The sequence below is a fragment of the Schistosoma haematobium genome, chromosome 4 (genome assembly GCF_000699445.3).
Source record: "Schistosoma haematobium chromosome 4, whole genome shotgun sequence".
NCBI classification, from domain to species: Eukaryota; Metazoa; Platyhelminthes; class Trematoda; order Strigeidida; family Schistosomatidae; genus Schistosoma; species Schistosoma haematobium.
In genome coordinates this window covers 22,658,241-22,684,152 of record NC_067199.1, presented here as the reverse complement: position 1 = coordinate 22,684,152, position 25,912 = coordinate 22,658,241, and the positions used below count along the sequence as shown (strand labels likewise).

The 25,912-nt window shown below is 32.9% G+C and overlaps 1 protein-coding gene across 2 annotated transcripts; it reads right to left on the bottom strand.

Annotated features, from left to right (window-relative positions):
• Positions 1-13,844: 13,844 nt before the first annotated feature.
• On the bottom strand, positions 13,845-25,020 carry CLPTM1L_1 (Cleft lip and palate associated transmembrane protein 1; the record flags this gene model as incomplete). Of its 2 annotated transcripts, XM_035729821.2 has the most annotated exons (11): positions 13,845-14,154; positions 14,836-14,951; positions 15,487-15,587; positions 16,726-16,760; positions 17,060-17,354; positions 18,725-18,809; positions 20,767-20,861; positions 23,913-24,243; positions 24,528-24,690; positions 24,725-24,810; positions 24,845-24,994. In XM_035729821.2, 11 exons carry the CDS (start codon positions 24,992-24,994, stop codon positions 14,028-14,030), a joined length of 1,584 nt encoding a protein of 527 aa, XP_035585306.1. In that variant the 3' UTR covers positions 13,845-14,027. The 2 variants fall into 2 exon arrangements, with proteins under 2 accessions (XP_035585306.1, XP_051066537.1); XM_051215990.1 differs by having other exon boundaries at positions 24,528-25,020.
• Between the last annotated feature and the right edge of the window lie 892 nt (positions 25,021-25,912).

Genomic DNA, 25,912 nt, shown 5'->3' with positions numbered 1-25,912 from the left:
TATGTATATATTTTAATGACTTAGTCAAACAGATACATTCAGAATTTCAGTCACTGGATAGAGAAAGTCTATTATTAGTTATATCCCTACAAAGTTACATCACTCATGAAAGTCAATGGCTAATTTGTTTCACGTTGAAAGTCGTTAGTATTACCCTACTAAAATAAAGTTGTTGTTCAGTGTTCTCTGAAGTTTACTAAATTATTAAGTTATTACCTATTAGTATTAATTATGAATCAAAATTGAACATATTCTAAACCAATAATCCAAATTGAAAACTAAGAGAACATTGTTTTTTTCTCATGACCTTTTCTATTCTAATAATCAATATATATTTGCAAAGAAAAGTCAGTCAGTGGATGATTAATTCAAGTGTCTATTAACATTATTTAATCAATGCAAATTTATTTAGTGTCCCTAAAAGTAATCGAAAGTAGTAATAATAATAATTATAGTACAAAATTTCAAGAAATAAGAATGGTAATTATTGACCAATGGGTGTTTGGTTATAGAAAATAAATTACTCTCATCAATATTTGTTAACAATTAAACCGGGTTAACTGATTAATCTCCAATATTTATCAACTTTTGCTAAATGGTATCGTAAAAGAAATATTTTGACTTTATAAGAAACAAGGTAAAATGTAATAGTAGTTTTATTAATTTGATTATTTTTAAAATAAATCACTGACCATTATGTTACTAACCAAATACTTGAATGATAATCATTATTATTTTTTCTAGTCCCTGGTTCTGATCAAAATCAGTGTGACCACTAACCTGACTGATTAAGCATTATGATCAATTTTATTTGGTGTTTCGTTGTACATCTAAAATTTAATATGAATTGTTGTCAGGTAATTAATGATTTGAAAAGAATTAACTACCACCTAGTAACTGTACGCAAACATCTTCGAAATTTTGTTTGTTTTTAAACAGTAACCAAATTTGATATATATATATATATATATATATATATATATATATATAGAGAGAGAGAGAGAGAGAGAGAGGTAACCACATGTCACCAGGAAGTTCTGGATAGGTATCGTTCTAGTATTAAGCTATTCACCAACACACATTTGTGAACCCATCTCGGATTGAACTCAGGACACGCAGGTCTCATATAGAGTGCTTAGCTTTAAGATTACTTGGTCACTGTATATAGGCACAGGGTTTAATGGAGATCGTTGAAGTTTATGGTTTACATCAATGCTAACTGATAAGACGTCTCATACTAGAAAGAAACAGTTACTCAGTGGTTTCTGATTAACAAAAGTTGTCTAAGTTCAGCCGATGATGTAAACTGTGGAATTTATTTTAATTACCACTAGCTCTTATGATATTCAGGACTGTGTAAGGATTGTAAACAATAATGACCAACGTCTAAGTTTATAATTGGGGAAATCTCCGAATGTGAGTTGATCTATCAACTGACTGTCACCTGGTTAAAATTCAACTAACCAACGCTTCCATCACAATAAGAAACGATCTCCACTGAAAATTAAAAAGATATTCAGATCTACTCTGTTTAGTACTGCAATTAGTAAGAGGTTGAAGTTAACCCATTGTAATCGACACATTTAGTAGAATCCTTTACTATAAAAGTGTGAAGTCTTGTATCTGACCCATAGCAATACCTTGTGAACTAATTATTATTAGCTTTATCCAATATTATACTTTTGGTACAACATAGAATCCTAATCACAAAGTAATGGCGCTATGACAACAACAGTTGTTATAATGCTCTTTGACATTTCAGGTTTATTGAGATCGTTGTAAAGTGTAGATATCGCGTTATTCATATATATTTTTATTGTATAATATTGTATATTACATAAGCTGCGTTGATAACTCAAGTAACTTTTCTTAAGATATAACAGGCCTTTTAGAAGTTTATATGGTTATTCGCTTATGACTGTTATTGATATGCAAACGTGTATAGATTACCAGTTCTCGATAGTTCTACAAAAATCCGTGTTCATATTTTGAGTATATTCAACCATCCTGACTCTAGACATCAGTCAACTTATAGAGTCCACAACGAAAATAATAAGGAGGAGGATTCTATCCATGTGTATAATTATATTTGGAAGCAAACTACATGAAATACGATTCTGAACAACCAGTTATTCAGTCAGTCGTTTACAACGTAGGATCATGCACATATATGCATCGGTCGAAGTTGTCACACCTCATTAGCACAACAAGATGAACATCAAATTTATAGAAGTAGTTACTTCAATGGTAGTAGTGTATATAAAAAAGATTGCATATAAAAATATGACAGAGAAGAATTTGTTCGTAGAAAGAAAGGTACAAAGTAATTTTAATCTGAAGGTGTAAGGGAGGACAAAGAGTGTATAGACCTGCGCCATTGTGATGGATTATGAGTCATGTCACCCAGAGTCTCCAACCGTTGGTTAGGATCGTCACGCAGACCCCAACCAAGTAGTCTGCATCTACCCCATATCGAATACAATACTTTTATGATTTTCAGACATTTCTGGCTTCATTTGTTTTATTGGTATTGATTGAGACTGTCTAATAAGAGTAAGAAGTAACTTTGAACTAAATACTTTTTACGTAGATGATGTCACATTTATAATAAAAATTCTACAAATACATTTGTATACATCTCAAAACTTTTAAAATTATGACGAAAATTATTTTTGTTGCCATAAAGCAGAAATAACATTGTTAAACGTATCATATCCTTAATTCTGTCTGTGCAAATTGCGTATGACAAACAAATCAACACTATTTCTAAATCCTAACATTTGACCTATAATCTAGGAACAAACTTTGACCTGATGGCACCATATATTATGGACAAATTACTCAAGTAACACGTATTCGATTTTTTGTACAATATTTACCTATCATTATGGCAACAGAGAAGTCTCACATTATAGTTGATATCTAACCCTGTCTATAAACATTGTAGGGACTCGTTATAATCTATTTAGTTTTTTAATGTATTAGAGAAGACAACAAATCTGCATGGATTACGACGAACTTATTTGTCAGTTTTTCTTGAGTTACAGGTAGGATAACTTGTAAAAGACGTTAATAGATTTACCAACTGTGTACAATCTGTATATATTTGCAATATTAATTTCTTTTCCATGAATCATTCACATCCAGGTGTTGTATTCTGATTGGCTAAGATTTATATGAAATTTTATCACTGTTGTCTTAAGCCCTTTCCTATATTACACTTTCCCCAATTATTTCATCATATTTTGGACAATTTACTACTAGCCAGAAAAAAAGCGCTAACTTTTGTTTCAAATTTACATGGTAGATATGTCATTCGATTGTATTCAAAGTGTAAATACAATTGTCAAGTTTAAAAATAATTTAATCGGGTTTTTTTAGAATTAATGTTAGTGTGAGAGCTTGAACATTCAGTTCATGATCTTTTTTTACTGAACACTATGAATCGTTAAATTTTTAATTATTAACAAGTGAATACAACTACTTATAAAGAAGGAACGAATTGAGCGAAGGAATTTCTTTTCAGTTAGTTTTTCATCATGGCTCTACACTAATATATATACGTTTTACAATAATAATATAATACTCATCGAGTAGATATGTTACGTAATAATTACATAATGACATTTAAATTAACATTGATTAATTGGAAGAAAGAGAATTATTAATATTCAAAGTGATCAAGAAGTTGCTACGTTGCGTAATGTAAGAAACAAAGAAGGAACAGAATTTTAACGGATGGTCAATAGGATGGTAGTTACGTAAGAATCAAGAGATGAATGTTGAGAATTTATTAAGTTCAAAAGCAACAGAAACAAAATTACAAAAGTTAAAAAAACCCAAGTGGAAGAAGTATGAAAAATAGTTCTTTTGAAGGGAATCTTAAACTGATGGCCAGGGGAGAGAAAGTGGTTGTACGAATCTCTTTTGAATGCAAAGGTCAGGTTTATGAACATGGATTGCGATGGCTTCCGCAATGTGCAAGAGGCGCACTTGTAAACCATGTGGCAAATTAGATGGGATATTGTAGATAACCTTAAAAGCTTTATTCAATTCGACTTGATGACCTGTGTCAACCAAGTGAGAGAGAATAGAACTTTTAATCACTTTTACCTGTCTTTTATTTAACCACGACGGATGATGTTCAGTAATGCGATGACGGACTTGCCGAATTGTACGCCCAATATAACTGGCTCCACAGGAGCAGCTGAAACGATAGATACACATAGATTGTTTTGCTATCTCTCTACTAGTATCCGAACATACATTATTCATTTGTTTTTGTTCTAAAATAAAATATTCAAAATATAAACAAACTGAATTCTCTCCAGTTTTGATCATTATTTCCATTCGACTTCTTAAATAATAATAATGATAAGTAGCTCATCAAAACCAATTTGACTAGACTACATCTTAATCATTTTTAACAATAACAGGTCAAACTTATAATCAGTTTTCCATTAACTAAGTATATTTCTTTAAATGTATCTTAAAATTACTTACCATTGGTCAAATTAATAACAATAAAGCATAGTTGATAAAGTACGATCGACTGATTTCCATATTCTTAAAAATTTTTGCAATTTCATTTGTATTATATAATGAAGAGAATTAAATTTACTGTTATTTATGCCATAACTTTATTTTGCTTATTACATAGATTATATACTACTTAACCTGGTTATTTTACAAGTTTTCTAAAAAGATCTTTTGTTTACTTGGTATTAAGACAATATCGAGGCATACGCACAGTATGCACATATGCCAACAAGAGACTAATCAATTACTGTCCTAAATAACAATGGGAAGATACAAGCCAAACAATACCAAGTGAATTTAAATTCACCCCATTGCACAAGCAAATGGCTATCAGGACTCAGTAGCTGAATGGATAACACGATGGCGTTTGAAGCGAATAGTGCTGGGTTCGAGTCCCAGAGTGGACATCAACTCATGTCAATTTGTTTATTGTAAGCTGAATAACACGATTCTTTCCTTTTTCTTAAAATTTTAAACTAAAATATGTTGAAATAAAGTACAACAGTCATATTGATCAGTTGAACTAGTTTACTTTTGATCTAAGAATTGAGTTGATTGGTGTTTTACTATATTCATAATTAGTAAACAATATTCAGAATTATTGTTTCGTTTAAAAGTAATTGATTAATGTATACTAATGATATTATTAGTGGATTTATTTAGAGAAAATTTGCAAAAATCTTTAATACTGATAAACTTTTATTAGTAATGTGATCGAATTGTATATATTTCTTTTAATAGAAGCATATAGAATGAAAGAATGAACTTAGTTCTTAAACTTAATAACTAATTTAGAATAACTATGATTAGAAATGCATTAAAAATAAACTCATCTCCCATCAGCATTCAAGATATATATATATACCACTAAGTTGATAAACACTGATGTTTTCTTTGCAGAATGTATGGTGGAAGAATCCAAGTAGATGTTTCTTTGTTTACTCTGAATGTATTATTTTCAACGTAGTTGAAGATAATGTAATTTATGAAAAATGAACTCTTGTTATGAGGCTCTATAAACATGTAAATGTGTGACAGATTCGTTTCACATTGCATGGTTATATATATATATATATATATATATATATATATATATATATATATATAGAGAGAGAGAGAGAGAGAGAGAGAGAGATATTTTTTAAAATGAAAAGTACTTACACCATAACCATCCTTAGGATTGGTTCCTGATTTTTTAGTAATATAGAAAAGGTTGACAGAGTTCAACAATACCAAAGTGAGCTAGATATCATTGATGTCATGAGATGATTGTGCTCTATCCTAGATTGTGTGTCAGCCATCTGATTCCAGCTGATTGATTTTATTATGGTGAGCCAACCGTGAGACATAAAGGTTTTGATTTCATTTCTATCTGGAAGTTTTAGTGTATTATTCAGAAGAGTCTCAGACTGAAAAAGTTTTTTAACACAAAATATTTTTGGATATTATTTTATAATGAATTCACAAAGACTCGAGAACTGGATGCTCATTTTTGTCCTGGTTTGAGAATCTTCTTATCATTAGTATTTTGTTGAAACCCACTTTACAGGTTTAATAATATCAATATTTAAGTGTATCGTTGTTTCAAACCGAAAAACCGTGTATAAGTTTGTACATTCGACGGTTTGCCAAGTCTAATGTCTTTGTTATTGTACTCAAATACAAACCAGCTAACCACTGTAAATGACTTTGATTCAGATCACTAATCGATTGATGTTAGACCACCTTTGAAATCCTGGGAGCACTGGACTTCGGCTTAGTGGTCTAAAGGTCAAGCATTCGCGCGCGAGACCGAAGGAAACGGGTTCGCACTGCTGAGGAGACCCGTATCAGGACGAAACGGACTTCCAGTGCTTCCAGATTTTCAATGGTGTTCTAACATCGATTGATTCATGATCTCAATCAAAAACTTAGCAGTCTCCACAACCCCACACTATAGATGTCTAGGATCCAATTGGATTATTTTCTTCTGTTTAAGTCACAATATCAGTCTTCGTTTATAGCTCATACATAACAGAATCCAGAGTATTTCAAGGTTTGTATTAATGGAAAAACAAATGTTTGAGTTCCTCATTTCGAGTAAACTATAAGTGCGCTTTAGTCATTTTCAAATTCTAGCGATTAATAATGCTAAAAAGTACTGATTTTATGTGTTTTTGCATAATTTCCAGACCCTGTATGCATAAAACTCGCGTGACCACTAGTAACTAACTTTGAAATCTAACTCCTGGAGTTCCGATGAGAACTCAACCACATCGGCTGTGAGACAAGTATCCAGCTCAGACAGATAATCGTGAGAGGCTTAGAATTGGTTGAACCTAGACAAGTATACTCTCGCTTGCTAAGTCACTGATCTATACGTGTTACGTATGCCCAACCACCGACTACCCCAACGTGCGATGTTTTCTGGTGTAGGATTAGGTTCGAAGAAAGCTAGGGGCGGCCAGACCAAAACATGGCACAAGTCCATGAAGTCACTGACAAGTGGACTGAGCCATGTTGATAGGTGTAGACTACCTGGTTGGGAACCGCGCGATGATAGCAACCGATGGTTAGAGACCCTTAATGACATGGCTCAAAATCGTTTGCAATGGCGCAGGTGCATACACTCTTTGTGTTCTCCCAAATTCTAATCTTCTGAATTCTTCATGTCCCTTTCTTTTTTCTCTTTACAAATTTATTTCACTGGATTACACTCCTTGAATAACATCTTCAAACCCTAATCTTTTCGATTACTGTTTATACTCTTACTACCTCTGCCACTACGGGATTTGAATCGACCATTGTAACTGTGTGCTAATGTGATATGGCAACTCGAACTGGTGTGCGTACGTACAAAGTTCTACTTTATTATTGACTGACTGATTGACACTGGTCTATACGTTGTGTTTACACGCGAGACTGTAGTGGACTGGTTCAACCCCTGCCCAGTTCATTGGTCTACACTGCTGAGGAGTTTCATACTACAACGAAACAGCTGTGCAGTGCTTCCAGGTTTTTAACGGTTATCTAACTAAGGTCAGTCAGTGATGTGATTATAAGAATTTAACGATCTTTACTAACCTCCATTACCAATATTAAGCAGCGAATAAATTTGTATAACTTATCTAACAATATGAAACACGATGATAAATGTTGTACTGAAAAATCACAAGACATAATATCCAACCACTGATCGTAAATTCATTACAGATTTCACTATAAAACAAACGTAAAAGTTTTCTTGAGAAGAATGATAATAATAAATTCTTGTGGAGTACTACTATCAAGATTTAGTATGATAATTTCAAATAAAATTGAATATTGAGTGGAATGTTCATAGTAATGAAATAATATCATACTTATAATAGAGTAATAAATAAAAAAGAGTTGCTGAAGTTAATTATTCTTTAAAGGGGTGACTGGTCACAAGTTATAAATAGTCAAAAAATCGATGTTCTACAGATTGATTCATTATAAATGTATTATGATTTCTATATATAAAAGTATTGGAATGAATCTAAGTAACTATTCAAATACAAATATAGTAATCGTGAACTTCATAAAATGGGTGTTTACATATAGCTTTAGATAAATTAATATTTTTTTAATGTTTATACATATATACTGATTAATTTACTTCATTGTTCAGGTTACCACAGAAACTCTATGACAACAGCTCGTGTTTTAATTAGGAAAGAAAGAAACGAAGACAGAGGGAAAAGAACAAGATACTATTACAATTTTTCATAATGTTTACTGAAGGTCATTCAATAATAACTAGATTCGTTTATGAAAAAAAAGATACTTATCTTTATATGTAGTTATGTATGATTAAATTGCAATCTGAAAGTTAAATAACACAAAAAATGGAAGAATGAATAGAGTGATTAGCATATGAAATTTTAAAAGTTGGTGTTTTTTTATGATTGTTGATTATTTAAATGTCAAAGAAAGAAGGAAATAAACAAGTTCGTTACGGAAATTACAAATAAATGATATCCATGTAAATAATGTAAATTATTAGTACAAGTTGGTAAATAGCTGAATCTGATTTCCTTTTATGATAAGTTGAAAAAAATGAAAGATGTTTTTCAATTCATTTTTCTTCAGCTTAGAATTAATAAATATTATTAACTAGTTAGTGTATTGCAGATGTGAAAGCGCGGATCGGTAAAGCAAGAGCAGCATATTTACGACTGAAGGACATCTGGAACTCAAACCGGCTGTCAACCAACACCAAGGTCAGGATTTTCAATACAAATGTCAAGACAGTTCTACTGTATGGGGTGGAAACCTGGAGAACTACGAAAGCCATCATCCACAAGATACAGGTGTTTATTAACAGTTGTCTACGTAAAATACTTCGGAGCCGTTGACCGGACACTATTAGCAACAACCTACTGTGAGAAAGAACAAACCAGATCCCAGCGGAGGAAGAAATTAGGAAGAAGCACTGGAAGTGGATAGGACACACATTGAGGAAAGTACCCGACTGTGTCACATGGCAAGCCCTCATATGGAATCCTCAAGGCCGAAGGAGGAGAGGAAGACCAAAGAACACATTACGCTGGGAAATGGAGATAGACATGAGAAAAATGAACAAGAATTGAATGGAACTAGAAAAGAAGGCCCAGGACAGAGTGGGTTGGAGAATGCTTTTCGGCGGCCTATGCTCCATTAGGAGTAACAGGTGTAAGTACGTAAGTAAGTTAGTGTATTACGGTTTAATCCAAACTTTAGGTTGTACAAATAGTTTCAAATGAGTAGTCAGTGTATATTGTGTTATAATGACAGGTTGTTCATAGCGGTCATTTGAAATAAATCTGGAATATAAAAATCAGAAGTAGGTTCTAAGTGAATCCGTGTTCAATCATACGACATTGAGCTGAAGTTTCTTACAAAAATAATAAATTTTGTTTCAGGTAGTTGTTGCATCATCTAATTTTATTCTGTTTATAATTTGCTAAAAATAAAAACTATAGAAGTAATGAGAAATCAGCTTAATAAGACAATACAGATTTATGTACATTACATGACGTGAAATGTTTTGTCACAATGCTGGTGATTCCACTCAGCTGTCCCATTCTATTAAGGTAGATCGTGGTGTTCAAAAGTGCAACTTATTGAATGAAAGCTTAGTGCTTAAATTATTAAACCATTGTTAGATGTCCTGATGAACGGCCTATGCTCCTTCACGAGGAGTAACAGGCGTAAGTAAGTAATTGTTAGATGTCAATCAACACATAACAAACAGTCTGTCGGTAAAATGACAGTTAGTTCATCGGAAACCAACAATCGTTTTACGTAAATAAACATATTATTCGGCTTTCAAATGTAAACGAAAATAATTTTTCTTCAAATGACTGATCGTTTGCCGATTCGGAAGTTTTTTTGTCAAAAATCTTTTCATACAGTTTCTCATAAACGTTGAGGTACTTAATTGATTACCACTCGACAGTGTCTGAAATTTGGATGAAACTGATATTTTCCATGATATTCAAACCCATATTATCCTGTATCATAATCACAGCCATTGCCAGTGACCCATTATATTTGTGAATGGTTGTTTGTTATTATACCGTAGCGATAAGCAACGAACATGGTCAAAGCTTAACATCGCTGGATAGTCAGTAAATTACAGATGAATTTTTCTTCTACTATACATGAAAAAAATAATTTCTAATCACGTTAAGCTTTCGTTATGTAGTCTGTGTATACGTAAATTTGTGCTTCATCATTAACAAACGGATCGTATTAATGTTATCCTTTGATATTATGGTATGTTAAGATCACTTAGTCAGTTTGTGTTCACAGATGCTTTCTTGAATACCACTTATTAATTAACGTAAACTAAAGGATTTTCTAATGGTTTACATTGAAAATTTATCAAACTACTTGACTAAACTTCTAGTTCATAGTATAATGAGAAACAAACATGTGCCCCTACTAGGACACAACATTTTATTCTTTAAATACATATTTATACATAATTATCAACGGACACTGTCTGTATTAATCAAAACCAAACAACATATATGCTTAAAATAATTCATAAGGTATTGAACAATTGTATAATGCTTTCAAGATATTCTGTACTAAAATTAAAAGAAGGTAAAATACAATATCGTTGTATTCTTTTTTATCCATTTCAATAACAATGTAGATAAAATAAGTGACGATGTATGTAATTAAACGTTTTGTTGTGCTCTATTTCATGACTAAGAAATTGTTTCTCAAAAAGACTTTACAGGGTATAAATAAAAGATTTTCAGATGAATTTCCGTTGAAATAAAAAGAATCATATAAAATATCAGTTATGTCTTGAGGATGATACAAGGAGACAAATATAACAATTATTAATTTACTGAAATTTGATTGGCAAAAAAGTGAGAGCAATCTCAAGTAGTAAATAACTTTAAGTATCATTACCAAAATGTACTGGAGATTATTTATGTGAATCGAAAACCATCAATAAAGGTTTATATTTAGGGTTTAAATTAAATAACTAGTCAGTTACTAATGATCAGTGTCATTTTCATATCAACTACATACAAATAGTCACTTTACCTGTTGACTTCGAATTATGAATTTTTATAAGTAGACGATTTTATCATGTAATAAATAATGGCAGATGACCTAGCCTTCCTATCGCATACACACGAACAAATGCAGATAAAGGCAACCAGTGTAGCAGCAGTCTCTGCATCAGTAGGCCTCAACATAAACATGGGGAACACCAAGGTCATCAAATACAACACGGAGAACTGCAATCCAATCCCTCTTGATAGCGAAACTCTGGAAGATGTAGAATCCTTCATATACCTGGGAAGCATCATCGACGAACAAGGAGGTTCAGATGCAGATGTAAAGGCGAGGATTAGTAAAGCAAGGGCTGCATTCCTACAATTGAAGAACATATGGAACTCAAAACAACTTTCAACCAATTTCAAAGTGAGAATCTTCAATACGAACGTCAAGACAGTTCTACTGTATGGAGCTGAAACTTAAAGAAATACCACAACCACCATCAAGAAGGTAAAAGTATTTATAAATAGCTGTCTTCGCAAGATACTCAACATCTATTGGCCGGATACCATCAGCAACAGCCTTCTGTGGGAGAGAACGAACCAGCTTCCAGCTGAAGAAATTAGGAAAAGACGATGGAAATGGATAGGACATACATTACGCAAACCATCAAACTGCATCACGTGACAAGTGCTAACTCGGAATCCTGAAGTGAAGCAGAAAAGAGGAAGGCCAAAGAACACATTACGTCGGGAAATAGCAGATATGGAAAGGATTGCCCAGGACAGGGTTGGGTGGAGAATGCTGGTGAGCGGCCTATGCCCCTTCACGAGGAGTAACAGGCCTAAGTAAGTAATTACACAAATACATATTGATAGATTGACTTCAATAGTTACAGAATGTTCGATACTTGTATCACGTAATATCAGTTAATTTTTCTATAAGAAAAACGGTTCGTTGGTTAGTAAAAACTTATGCAATATTTATTTATTGATAAATAAATCCGGATTCAGTAACTAAATGGATAATGCAACAGCATTCGGAAAGGTACTGAGTTCGAGTCACGGAGTGGATATAAACTCTCGAATCTAGGTACATCTAGACGACGAGTCCCAAATAGAACAAAACGCGCATCCTGGATTACACTGCCAGCCATCATCCATCTCTGTTTATAAATAACTATTAGCTTACATTGTTACTAATAATTATTGGTCACGGTTGTAAAGTAATTTCCGAAATAATTAAATGAATGAACAAACAACTATTTTTATCATTATTTACTGAATAACTTTTTTGACATATAAAAACTACGAAAGTAATCCGATTGTAAATTCTTCAGCAAAAACTAATGGAATCCAGTTCTTTTGTTCATTAATTGTTTTTTGTAGCCCTTCAATTCGACAATTAGATCGTACAAATATGCAATGAACATAAATCACCAACTTCTCTCCGTATACTATCTACACTAAGCCCGTTTGTGTGACAGGAGTAACAAGAGGTCAAATACGAGTTCCGTTGTAAGAATTTATTTCAAGTATTCGTTTATCCAGACAGACATTCAAAATATGAAGCGGAAAAGCGGGGTGGAAGAGAGTGAGCCAACTCGATTTGTTCAAGCGTGACTCAATATTTAGTCAAAAATAGGTTACAGACACGTGATGAGTAGGGTAAGCAGTGCACACACATACGCCTATATAAAAACAGTCAAGTTTAATAGGCAAATGGCTAACAATGTCAAAATGTGACGTGATAGAATGAATAAATCGGTCTGTCTGGGAGCTTGAATAAACCATATGGGCTCAACGTAGGTACCAGATATTATAGTTTTGAAAGGCTTAGAAACGTGAAATACATGGGGGCTTAAGTGCTGTTAGAAGTTAAAGGCGGCCAAGCCAAAACGTGACACCAGTCCTTTAAGTCACTAACTTCTAGAGTGAGACATGTTGGTAGGTGCAGACTACTTGGTTGGGGTCTGAGCGACGATCCTAACCAACGGTTGGAGACTCTGGGTGACATGACTCATAATCCATCACAATGGCGCAGGTCTATACACTCTTTGTCCTCCCTTACACCTTCAGATTAAAATTACTTTGTACCTTTCTTTCTACGAACAAATTCTTCTCTGTCATATTTTTATATGCAATCTTTTTTATATACACTACTACCATTGAAGTAACTACTTCTATAAATTTGATGTTCATCTTGTTGTGCTAATGAGGTGTGACAACTTCGACCGATGCATATATGTGCGTGATCCTATGTTGTAGACGACTGACCGATATGGGCGATATTAAATAACGATGAAGCTAGTGTGCCGTTATGAACTTTCGCATCTATGATCAACGAGATCTTTTGAATGTTTTCAGAAATAGGGACGAAAATTCATCTGACTGTCATGAATTCGCTGTCTTTTTAATTAAATGGGAAATACAAAGTACTGAGACATAACTGATCCAGTCTTTAATATAGTAGATTATTGTAGACTGTTTTAATCCATCAAGGAATAAACAATTCATAGTTCGAATTCGTAATACAATCGTAATTTATGGCTGAAAATCTCAAACGGGATAAACAAATATCGATAAGAATGGTAATCCGTCTGTTTATTTCACGCTACATGATGTTCTTATTCATAGAAGCTATGCTACCGAATTTTGGGTAGCCAGGTTAGTATAATAGTTGTCATATAACCTAGCACAGTAAAATTGTACATAGATAATGAGTTTGTGAAATGATATTGTTTTGATCAATATAATGACCAAAAAGTCGATTGAATAAACATAAAACCATAAGAATAACTGATTATTTAATTAACAAAACAAAAAATATCCACATTTGACAAATATACAAATGAGTTAAGACGGAAATAAAACATATTTAAAACAAAACAGAATAGAATAAAATAACGGTTTTCTTGGATACATCGATAAAAAGCCAGACTATACGAATAATCACAAGAACAACACCAATAAATAATTCAATCATGCTAGTTTAGATTTCCCTTTATCACTGTTAGAACTTGTAACATCAGAAGTAGACTTTGACTGGAAATTATCATCAGTCATTTCACTAAATTCATTGATACGTGATTTGTCTACCGGATAAAGCCTGAAGAGAAACAACAAGTAATTTAGAATGAAAAAATAAATGGTTATATCTAGCAAAAAGTGAATATTTTACCAATAATTTAATAAAATATGGTATTATGTTTATTTTCCTCTTATATTCGACTATTGTTTGTGCAAAAAATTCAATAAAATCACCAATGACTTTACATATCTCACATGACCTTAGATCATTAGAATTAAGAATATCATTTATTACACTTAATATTACAACACTGATCAATGAACGAGATTAATCTGATAAGAGTCTGCTCTAGGGTTATCCACTGAATCTGAAATACTGAAAAGCAGAACTTAGAAAGGGTGCTTTAATACTGATAGGTTGTAACTTGAGGTACTAAACTACTGTTATGAAGGATTGGTTAAGAGAATAAGTGAAATGGTAGATACATGAAGATATAAATACCAATCAAATACTTAGTTAGAGAAGAGAGTTATTCAAATGCAATATACAAATTCACCTCCATTTTTATTGACAAATTAAAATCTTATCTCCCACAATACCTAGTTAATATTGAGTTTCATTATTCGTATTATATATAAAAGATTTTGCTTGTCAAATAACTATCGAATAGAAAAATACCCCAAGAAATCCTAATATGAAACAAGACCCATCACGTCGAATTAAAAACAAATAAATATAAAGCATATTAAACTGACATACCATCGTTGATATAAATAGATTACAAATATTAAATCATCACGTAAACAAGCAATACGATGTGATGTAGGCATTACGATTATGAATGCGAAAAAGTCATCAATAAAAGTATTGAATGCCTGGAAAAAAGTAAAACCATAGAAAATAAAAACTGATAAATTCCGTTTTTAAGAGAAAATTGATGAAAACTAATAAAAATAATAATAATAGTAATAAAAATTTAAAAATTATAGGACATATGAATTAAAAGTATATTCAATCTGAAATCGATTTCAGTTAGAGAACCAGTGAAAACCAGAGAGTACTTGGATAACTGTTTCATTTAAGCTTTATGAATTTGACATCATTTTCTACATTTTATTTCACAAGGTAAGTGAGGGACAACAATGGTTTTAAAAAGCTCACTGAAAGATGACAAGTTTTGTAGGACGTAGCCAATTGATTTTATTTATTTATTGGATTTACTTTCAACACACACTTATGAGAAGATTGGTGATGTTGTTTGAGTACGAAAACCGATTGGAATTGATTGTACGACAAATAAAGTTATATGCTTAAGAAAAATTTTGAAAAAGCAGGAATGATGCTTTTCAATCCTGTGAAAACTGCTACTTTGGAAATTATAGGATCTTTTAAGTTATTAATAATACTTACTTTGTAAGTCATTGCTTTCCATGGTAAATGTGCTACAGATTTTAATCGATAGTTGAGGAAAAGTTGAGGTGTCATTAATAGTAATCCAAAAGCGTAGACACCTACAAAAGGATAATAACGTTTTATTGATAAACAGATGAGAATACTAAATTGTCGACAAAACACCGGAAATAATAATAATGCGCAGAAAATATGATGAAGTGACGCACTACTACGTCAAGTAACTAATTGATTAGAATATGATAATTTCAAATCTGGGACGTGATCGACCTAAAGTGCACTAAATAAACATATCATGAAGTGAATAAAACTGACTTTCACGCTTAAAATTAAACCTTTAAATATGGAGAATTTACAACACAAGTAATATCAGCTTACAGCCTCTGAAGTGTTGATGCCACACTTAACGTAAAAAGTGGGGAGATACTGATTAACTTTACTGCCGTTGTCGGCAGCTTGTTCATGCCTTATTGTGCTAGGATGCCTACATAAAGTCAGAAGTGATTAATAGTGGGAACGACCTCATTTCCTTAGCTCTGGATACCTGATGAATTATGGCTTGAATGTGAAAATATACAGTAAGACCGACCTATTGTTTCAACTTCTATATTGTATGTTCGATAACCGATGAATACAGATCAACATAATCAAACAGGAATTTTAAAAAAAGCCTAAATGTTGATTCTTTGGATCACAAATGCACTCATCTTCATAAATGACTTGTCTAATGTACATTACAACTATTCGAATGTTTACTACCTAATGAGTCTGAAGAATGGCTTGAAAAAAGCAGAATGTTTCGCTCTAATCTCCAGTTCAATAGATTACGGATCTAAAGGATTAATATACATATCTCGAAATCAAAATTAGTTGAAATCTTGTCCAAAAAACAGTAAAATATACTTTCAGGAGTAAGTAAGTAAAATCTCTCCTGACTATGTTTTTCTAAAACGCATTTTCACGCATAAGTTTTATTTTCTTCATTAAACATAACCTTTCTACAATCTCTTTACTATTGCAATTACTATCAAAGAGCCATATACATCAATGAGTTTACAGTTCAGGAAAAATGATAGTATTAGTGATGATAACAGAAGTCGAAGAAATCTCTAGAAATAATCATCTGAATATTTATTAACTCATCACTAATGATAACTTTAAAAAATGGTTACTAAAATCAAGCATAGTACTAAAATACTAAGTTATAAATTTTGATTCAGTGGGCAAAATGAAACTTACCATTAACCATAGTCTCTAAACACCAAGAATACCAGCTAAAAAGAAACGTGTTAAAAGTATAAACGAATATAAGGTTAGCATTCAAAGAAATAAACCATGGAAAAGGTATCAAAAAACGTAAAAAATATTATTTCAACAATATCCACAGATAACTAGATCAAAAGAAACAAATGGATAGGTATTATAACAAATATTTAATATCAGAAGGGGTTTGTGCAGATTTTTAAAAATTTTCACAGATTGAAAATATTTACTAATTACTAAAACCCTATCCATACCGTTTAATGAGAATATAACAAAAAAAGAGATCAACAGTAATTATCAAATTACCTACCTTCGATGTGGTAAATAAAATAAGGAATAAACCGAACCACCAATACAAAGAGGAATCATAATATACATCAGCCAACGCATAAATTGTGCATCTAATTGATCGGTTGCTTCTTCCTCCTTTGATCGTTTACCCCATCGGACACCATGATAAAAACTAATAGAAAATTTAGTCATTCGACCTAACTTCCACAATTCTATCAAAGTAGATATTCCCATTGGAACAGAAACTAGTAGGCTACTTTTCTCTTCCCATAAATGTAGAAATATAATTAAGGAACTGACGAATCTCCACACAACTTCATTTCACCATATGAAAAAACAAAGATAGAGAAATTGTGAACTAAATAGTAGAGAGACAGAAGTTGAATTAAAAAACGTTTTACACTCCATGGTATAGCCAATGGTGACTAAGTGGTCAAAACAGTCAACATTTAATTATTAAGTCGCAGATCCGAACCCCGCTACACCGAATTGAGTTTGAGTTGGATAATAAAGTTGGTATCATTAGCTCTCAGAAAAATTATTGGAATACTTAGACACATAATTAGTGAGTGAGTCCTATCAGTTCACTGTAGCATGGCTCAAACGAACTGTGTCAATGAGCATCATGTTAAATTACGATGGGTGATGTACTCAAAAATAAATCTAGAAAATGAGAATACATTCTGACTACCTTTAATCCGTTAAAAGAACACAAAACATAAACCAAGCGATATAAACGGTTAATCCCATTCAGTAACCAATAGCAGGTTAGTCTTCTGAAAGCCATATATCAGGTTCGAATCCCGCTGGTATTACTCCACCGTAAAAGTCTAAGTAGATGGAGTAAGGTTTGGACCCTTAAACCAATAGTTGAGATTAGAGCCCCTTTAAGAACTAACGCCTCATTCCAAACGAGTAATAGGATAGAAATCAGATAGCACTTATAAGCTGATAATCTACGGATTCCTCTTTCCAACACTACTACCATAGTAATTTGGTGGAGGATAATAATGCTGATATAGTTTCTACTATATTATCGGAAATAATCATACCCTAAGGTAGGAATGCATTAAATGTAGCACATTTTACTTAATTTCCATTTCACCAGTAAGTAGATTTTAGCAATCACGTGCCATGTGCAAAACATATAAAAATAATAAAATTAAAGTGTACTTAGTTCCTGCTGTACCAAAAGGATAAACCCACTAGAAATCTAAATTTATTTGTTATACTACCTCCTACTTGATACTATTTTCTCATATAAATACTACTGCGGTATGTTATCCAGTGTCTCAGAATAAAAAACCATGATCCCTTCGCCTTATTTGTTAATCAAGAATTAATTCACCTTCATATAGACGCGAATCAATTGTCAATGAATAGCGTGACGTTAAATTGTTTTCATAAATTGAGAAAAATCTGGAAGTTGATGTAAATGTATTCTAAAACAGCCTTACAACTTCAACTATAAACCGTTCTTATTATTTCTAGGTAAAAAGGCGAAGGAACTAACAAAATATGTGACAAAAAATACCTGTAGGATCAAAAATATTCTACAGTCTAAATGTAAAATAAGCAACTGGAAAGTTGAAAAAATCAGTCAAAATGTTTTCAGGGGATGAAATTTTACTTAAATTCTTGAGATACTTAAAATAATTAACAGGACATACATATTCTTACTTACTAGTTCGTAAAGAAATTCCAACTGAATTATCTGACCGACGCCAAAACGAAATATCATTTTTAAACGCCAGAAAACTGAACAACAGCTAGAATCATTTAAGGAATACAAAAATTCATTTGAAGGAGCATTTAGTTCACGATTCAAATTATGAAAAGTACACGATAAAAGTGAGATAAAGCAATCTATCATCTCCCACTAGAAGCTCTCGTTTGTTAATCCCATAATCGATTAGAAAGACAAATGACACTGAAACGTCATAATACTGGTAAATAATATTTAGTGGAAAAGACACAGAAAAACCTCGCTTAAAAGTATATAATTCTTTATAAAAGTTTTATAAAAAACGGTAACACTGAATTCTTTGAAAACCTGGAAACTGATAAGAATTAATATGGTTTGCAGATTTATACTACTTCTAAAAAATAAGTAACAAAATAAGAACTTTTTGAATAAACACGAACGAGGATTTACATACTCAACAATAGCATGAGATAAAAACTGATGAAAGAAGAAAGTCAATAGATAAATAGGATATGCGTATAAATGCAGAAATGAAAAAAAGAATAGTGTTTACAGAACAGATCTTCACTGGTAAATTTCGATCAAACTAAAGATCACCCTAGGAATAACACACCTTATTCCACGAACTTATGAACCCAAAAAAGTCAGATGGAGGAATTACCTCTATAAGCATACCTAAAACGAACTAAAAGAATAGAGAAAACAAGCATCACTAACGAATACTAATCGATTTAAACGAGTGATATGACTCCAGTAGTAGTATTCTACTGAACGGTATTAAACAGGTTTGTACATCTTAGTATGCTTTTCAATAACAAATGCCCCATGACCTATATACCAACGGATCCGAGTAAACTTGAATGTAAGCAAGCGAAGGGTAAACGTTTGATCGACAGATCAACGTTCAGGTCTGAACATTGATCATTTTCATCGAGTTCGCAGTTACTAACCTTTAGCCATGCACCCACTGATTAAAGGTAATATTTTAGACATTCAAATAATCCAAGTGATCCGATTGTTTTTGTCATGAGATTCTTATCCTTTTGTATGTATCGAGGCAACTTTCTGAATGAAATTGAGTCCAGCTAACAAACTACTTTATATATCAGTTAATCTAATTGACAAGTGTGGACCACTGACCTTATAAAAAGGCAGAGTTGACTTAGAGCCTGCTATTCTACTTAACCTTGTGAAAATCACACAAAACCGCTTAGATAAATGTTAGGTATCGACGTTCCACTGTCTGGTTGTGGATAATAGCTGACTGGAGCGTAATTGTGAACACACAGATAAGAAGAGAGGCGGTAATAGAATCAATTCGCTCAAATATTAGAAGCTGATGCTATTTTTAAAACAACCTGCTTCGGTTTGGGCGCCCGGGCAATATCACAGCCCTTACACATATCAAATGAGATTTGTGTGGCGCATATGTATTTGGTGCCTCCTTGTACCAATGCCCATGTGTTAAAATAAATAATAATAAATATTTTCAAAACAATGACTTAATTAATTACCGAAATATTATCGTCGAAACAATAAAGCCATTGTTTTAATAAAATGATAATTATAAGTATAGTGAAATCTATGGGAGCCTAACAATCTACACTTTCTAGAGGCTAGTAACTACAATGAACTGAAAGTAGACGAACGAGCTGAACCACTCCTCTATGTGATTAAAACGAACATCATAATAATAAACAATAATCTGCGAGCAACCTAATTTATTAGATTGATTTCAAGAAATACTTTTAGGTTGTATGAATCAGTAGAAGAAAAATGCCAAGAGTAACTGAAGTCACTTGCATTTTAACACCTAACTACGTTACCTAGACCTAAGTTATTCCAAAAATGACTTAGTTTAAATTTTGTGAACAGTCTATATTTCTGTAGGAGTATGAGAATATGGAAACCAACACTTAGATCATAGTTTTGTAAATTATTTAACTATAAATAGTGTGCGATTTTATGATTTTGCTTTCATAACGCTACCAAGTAAAAGAGATTATGCGAACTGAACTTACATGGAAAACAGAAACAAATAATGTGGTCAGCAGAAGGTATAAATTGGTGTCGAGAAAAAAACCACGTATCTCGTCAATCTCCTTTGATTTTATACCTATGAAAATGACAAAGCATTACTTACATTGATGGACATTATTAAAGATATTGGAAGTTTCACATGAGTTATTAAGAATACATCTGAAAACTATCTTACATGTACAGATCGATGGAAAACTGAAAACACTTAAGAAAAACTACGACGTCAGTTCCATTTAGATGCAAAATAATAGTACCAATCATATGACTTTATAAAACATTATATCAGAGCTAACTCGACTGTTTGTCCTTCAATAAAGGGATGTAGAATGAAGGAGACCAAAAGGGCTACTTAATAGTACGATAATGCCAAAAATATATTAGCTAGACACAATAAATCAAGAGAGACCCAAAACGGTGACGTATTAACTCAAGGTGAATGAAAATGTTAACTACATTTTGAAATTCTCGTAACACAACTTGAAAATCTAAATTTGCAAATTCGAATTGTATGCCATTCGACAGTCTAGTACATATTTGTTTTTATAATCTTCTACCATCAGTGTAATGAGTGATGATACTTCCTTTTGCTTTCTTTATAAGTGATGTTTCTGTATTCTTGCAATGAATCGTTTGATTTTTAACTCATTCAGACTTTGTTTCTTTTATTGGAGGATCAGTATATTTTCACATCAGATGAGCGAAACCAGTGTGTTGGTTAAAGCCTCTACACTATCCCTTCATTGTGTTTTTCATTTTAAGAAGATCAGCAACAGAACTGCGGACGTTCCACAGTACAATTTAGAAAAACGAATGGTTGCAGTTTTTGTCTTTTGTTGTTTTCAGATTCAATTGTTTTTAAAATAATTTGTTAAATCTTTGGTTTCTCTTTTTTCAACGGAGAATATTGACTATTAAACTATTATATCCTGTTGCATGTAACCGACAAAAAAGTAACTCTAACAAATGACGGATCTCCAAAACAAAATTACCAACTGACTTATAACGTCGTTGAAAGTTTGGTGATCGGTGTAGTTTCCGCGATATATTATGGCTTAGATGGAACAGGTAACTTGGTTGTTCAGCATTTGGATATACTTGTCGAAATGTTGATAAGGCTGAATATTCTCAATCGGTTATGACAAATGACAAACATAAAGCCAGGCGCAGTTCGTTCAGTTTGTTAAACGTGAGCAAACTTGTACTTTTGTCGCTCATTAGAATATAAAATAATGGAATAGTCGTATTAAATTTCATGGTAAGGAGTATGCACACCTAAGTATACAAGGGTGGTGGTCTTGTATGTTATATCGGGAATACCAGTGAAAAAACTTCACCAACCATTTCAGATTCTGAACTGCAGGAAATGTTAAGAATTTGTCTTTTATCCTGTTTGTCATGTACAAGGAAATTAGCTCTTCCCACAGCCGTCTTACATTCAAACGGTATTTAGTGTACAAACTTGGATTTAGCAAAGACGACTGATGGTGGTTGTTTCACTTAAGCTGGGAATTCAGCTGACACTAAATACGACAAACCGGCAAGTGCCATAGCTACGACTTGATGAGTCGACTGTGTTAATGAAGCTACTCAGCCTTATATTTCACTGGCTACTCTTCTAGCACATGCTTTGTCTTTATCTAGAGCAAAACTATATTCCATCGGCTACTTCGTAGTAACATCAAGGTAATCTGGGTTTGCCCGTACGATATTTCATACCCTTCAAAATCTTTTTATAGTGAAGCAACCTCTCTTTTCTGAAACTGTGACCATCCATTTCCAAGAAGCTGTAATCATTGTTACTTTTTACACCGTCTAACTACACTATGGTGGGGTATGAAAAATTTAACCCTGTATCCTTAAATATGTTTTGCATCACTTCGGAAATCGATGTGGGACTTTTTGATGCTTGGTTTTACCTCACGATATTTGGCTAAATAATATAATAATGGTATTGTCATTAAATTATTAAATCTATCCTTATTGATATACGCCATTCCTCATTCCTCTTACTAGAACAAACCACTTGATTAAGCCAGACTATTTGTTGAGTAAGTCTGGTCTCCATTAGTAGTTTCATACAAAGTAGTGACCTTGACCGAAAGATATGATAATACCTGTGATGATATATGATTTATAACCCAATTTAACTACAATAACTTAGTTATTATCAACCATGTAATTTAACAGTAACTATCACCGACAATAATAAGCTTCTAAATTCTTATCAGCCCATCTATTGCCGTCCTGTGGAAAAATTAGTTATAGCACCTTTCCCATGTCGTCCTTCCGCCGAACCTAACACCTTGTTATGTGAATTTAGCCTCATGAAGCAAACAAATTAAGAGGTGCCATCATAAGTCCTCATTAAACACCAAGTATTGTTCATCTTTTGTGGTACGGGACGGGTAAGACTGTTTGCTGAATGTTAATCAGTGTTTTAAACATGCATCAATATTTGTCCAAAAACTAAGTTAGGTAAGTAGTTCATGATAAACATAATATTTATTAACTGACGTTTATCCTATCAAATAGTATTCTTGATAATATCCTTATTTGTACCAAAATAATATATCACAGACGATCCACTGTTGTTTGGACAAATTATATAGCATTAAGTTCTCTGTAAATTAGACAAGACTGTGTGCAGAGTGAATCAATTTTTGAAGTCCGATTAGGTTATTAGCCTAAATTTTAAGCCTTTTCAGATGTGTTTTGGAGAGATTTAATAGCGTTATTTATGAGTAATAAACTGAAACTAACAAACGAACGAGTAAAACGTGACTGAATGCTTCTCACGTAATTTATTCGATGTTAAAGGAGACCACTTGAGCATACGGGAGTCAACTAGAGTATTTCTGCTTCCATGGTTCTGACATCATTGAGGTACGTGATATCTTCAAGTTATAATTTTGGAAATTTAGGAGAATTGTAAACGACAAGTTGATATCAGTTCTGAAGGTGACTGAATGCAACAGATAACTTTCATTTTTCAAAACACTAGTCTAATTTCTCTTAGCTTTGAGCCTACGCCTCTTTGGACAAGAACTGACGAAACGACACACTTTCGATTGGGAAGTAATGTATTTGGGATATGCAACTAAATTTTAAGAATTATGAAACAACCTACCATAAGAGAGTAACTGATCAGCCACTGCCTCCAACATACACCGCAAACGCAAATGTCCAATCGAAAGTGGCTCAATGGATAGGACCATTTCTAATCGACGATTTTCAGGTGGTTGGTTGACTTCTAACCAATCACTTGAGGCTTGAAAATTGGGGTTAACATATATCACTGGCAAATACCCCTTTGAGCTAAGCTGAATACGCCGAACTATTTCACCAGGCACATTATATCGGCTGAAGGACACTGGGGTTTGAAGAACATATACACGCAGTGTTGATAGCCAAAACGGCGCAAGCAAACCATGATCCTTGTTTGAATTGTTGGGTGATCCCTGCCGAGAAATTCGTACAAACTAATAGCTTAGGATTTATTCAAACTCCGTGTAATATATTTGAAGTACTAAGAACATTACTTCTGGAAGTGAAGCATGAGAATATTTTACATTGCAAGTAAGCGAGATGAACTAGCACAACTTAACGCCTGAATTTTATCGAAACATTGGGTTCTTGAGTAAATTTCCAAGATAAATGCCAAACTTTTAATATGTTGTTGACTGAATTCCAGTTAACAGTATTAATATACCAAGCAGAATCAATAAAAATCAAACGAACTTACATGGCTGGTCATCAAGTTGAAAGCTGTTCGAGTTGCCTCCTTATGAGTCAATAGGCTAAAATCATTGCTCGAAATGATTGAGCCGGTACTCGTCAGCAAGCGTAAGCGAACAGTTGCGATAGAATCGCTAGTCAAAGGTACGTCGACCATGCAGTTATATTTCCTTCAAAAGTGAGTTTAGAACTTGAAAAAGTTACTTTAATAATCGAGTATTGATTTTAAAAGTCTCAGTTGTTGAAATATCTCCAATGAAAACCCCTCCTTTTATAAATTGTAAATGTATCTTCAAGGAAAATATAAATATAAATAAGGAATACCTTGAGTTCGTCGTCTGGCTTCCATCCTGGTGTTATGCATCCTGATGGTCCTTTACAGTTCGAAGGGAAAAATACTTCAAACAACGACCACGACACAAAGCAGAAGTAACCGAGAGAGAAGGCTAACAAAACTTGAGACAACTTGAACATGTGCCAAGAAGCGCTTTGCCTTGAAATGACCTTAGACACCGCAACAACCTGGATCATCTTAACGACATTTGAAAATCAAGTTCTGCCTTCAACCTTAAGGAAGTCGGAGGACCTTTTAGCTGCTTGCATAGCTTGTCAGAATAGCTAAGGATGAGAACACAGGTTGATTTTTACCAAATAATATGTATCCATATTTCTGTAATTGCTCAAGCAACCATCTGAGGCAAGTTATTCCTCAAGACTTCAAGAGGGTTCTAGACGGAATGAAAAAAGACTGTTTTCGAGAAGCTCAACTATTCATTTGAAATCGAAACTGTATTAGTCAGGCGGAAAGTTTTCACATGATAACAAGTTGAAACCTCAAGAAAATTCTGGCTTTTCGCTGCTTGTTAGCAACCTTGGAAGTGTGAGTCGCCTAATAAGTGCCTATTAGAACACACCCAGAGTCCTTAACTTAATCCTTTACAAAATTTTATTGCGTGGTTTATCTCTATTTAGACCACAACAAACTTCTAATCTATAAGTGGATTTAATGATATGTATTGGAAAATGGGTGTAATATTTACGGACTAACTATAAGCACATTCTAATGTCAGAAAAGCTAGATATGGCCTTGATGTACTTTTGTAATATTCAACATCAAATATGGGATTGCATGGAGGTAAGATATTTAACTGTTTCCCTTCTCATAACCCCCGAATCTTGAAATTGAAAAATCACAATTGTTCGCTGGGCTACATCTTCTACCGATTGTATTATCCTTGTCAGAAGTATAAGTTACCGTTGTATTTGCATTATATAATCAAGCGATTGAGTGGAATCTTAAACAGTGATATTCCTGAATAGGCATTTAGGATGCAAATCAAATAACACATACAGCAACGATCATGTTGTATGGCGATAGAATAAATACGACTG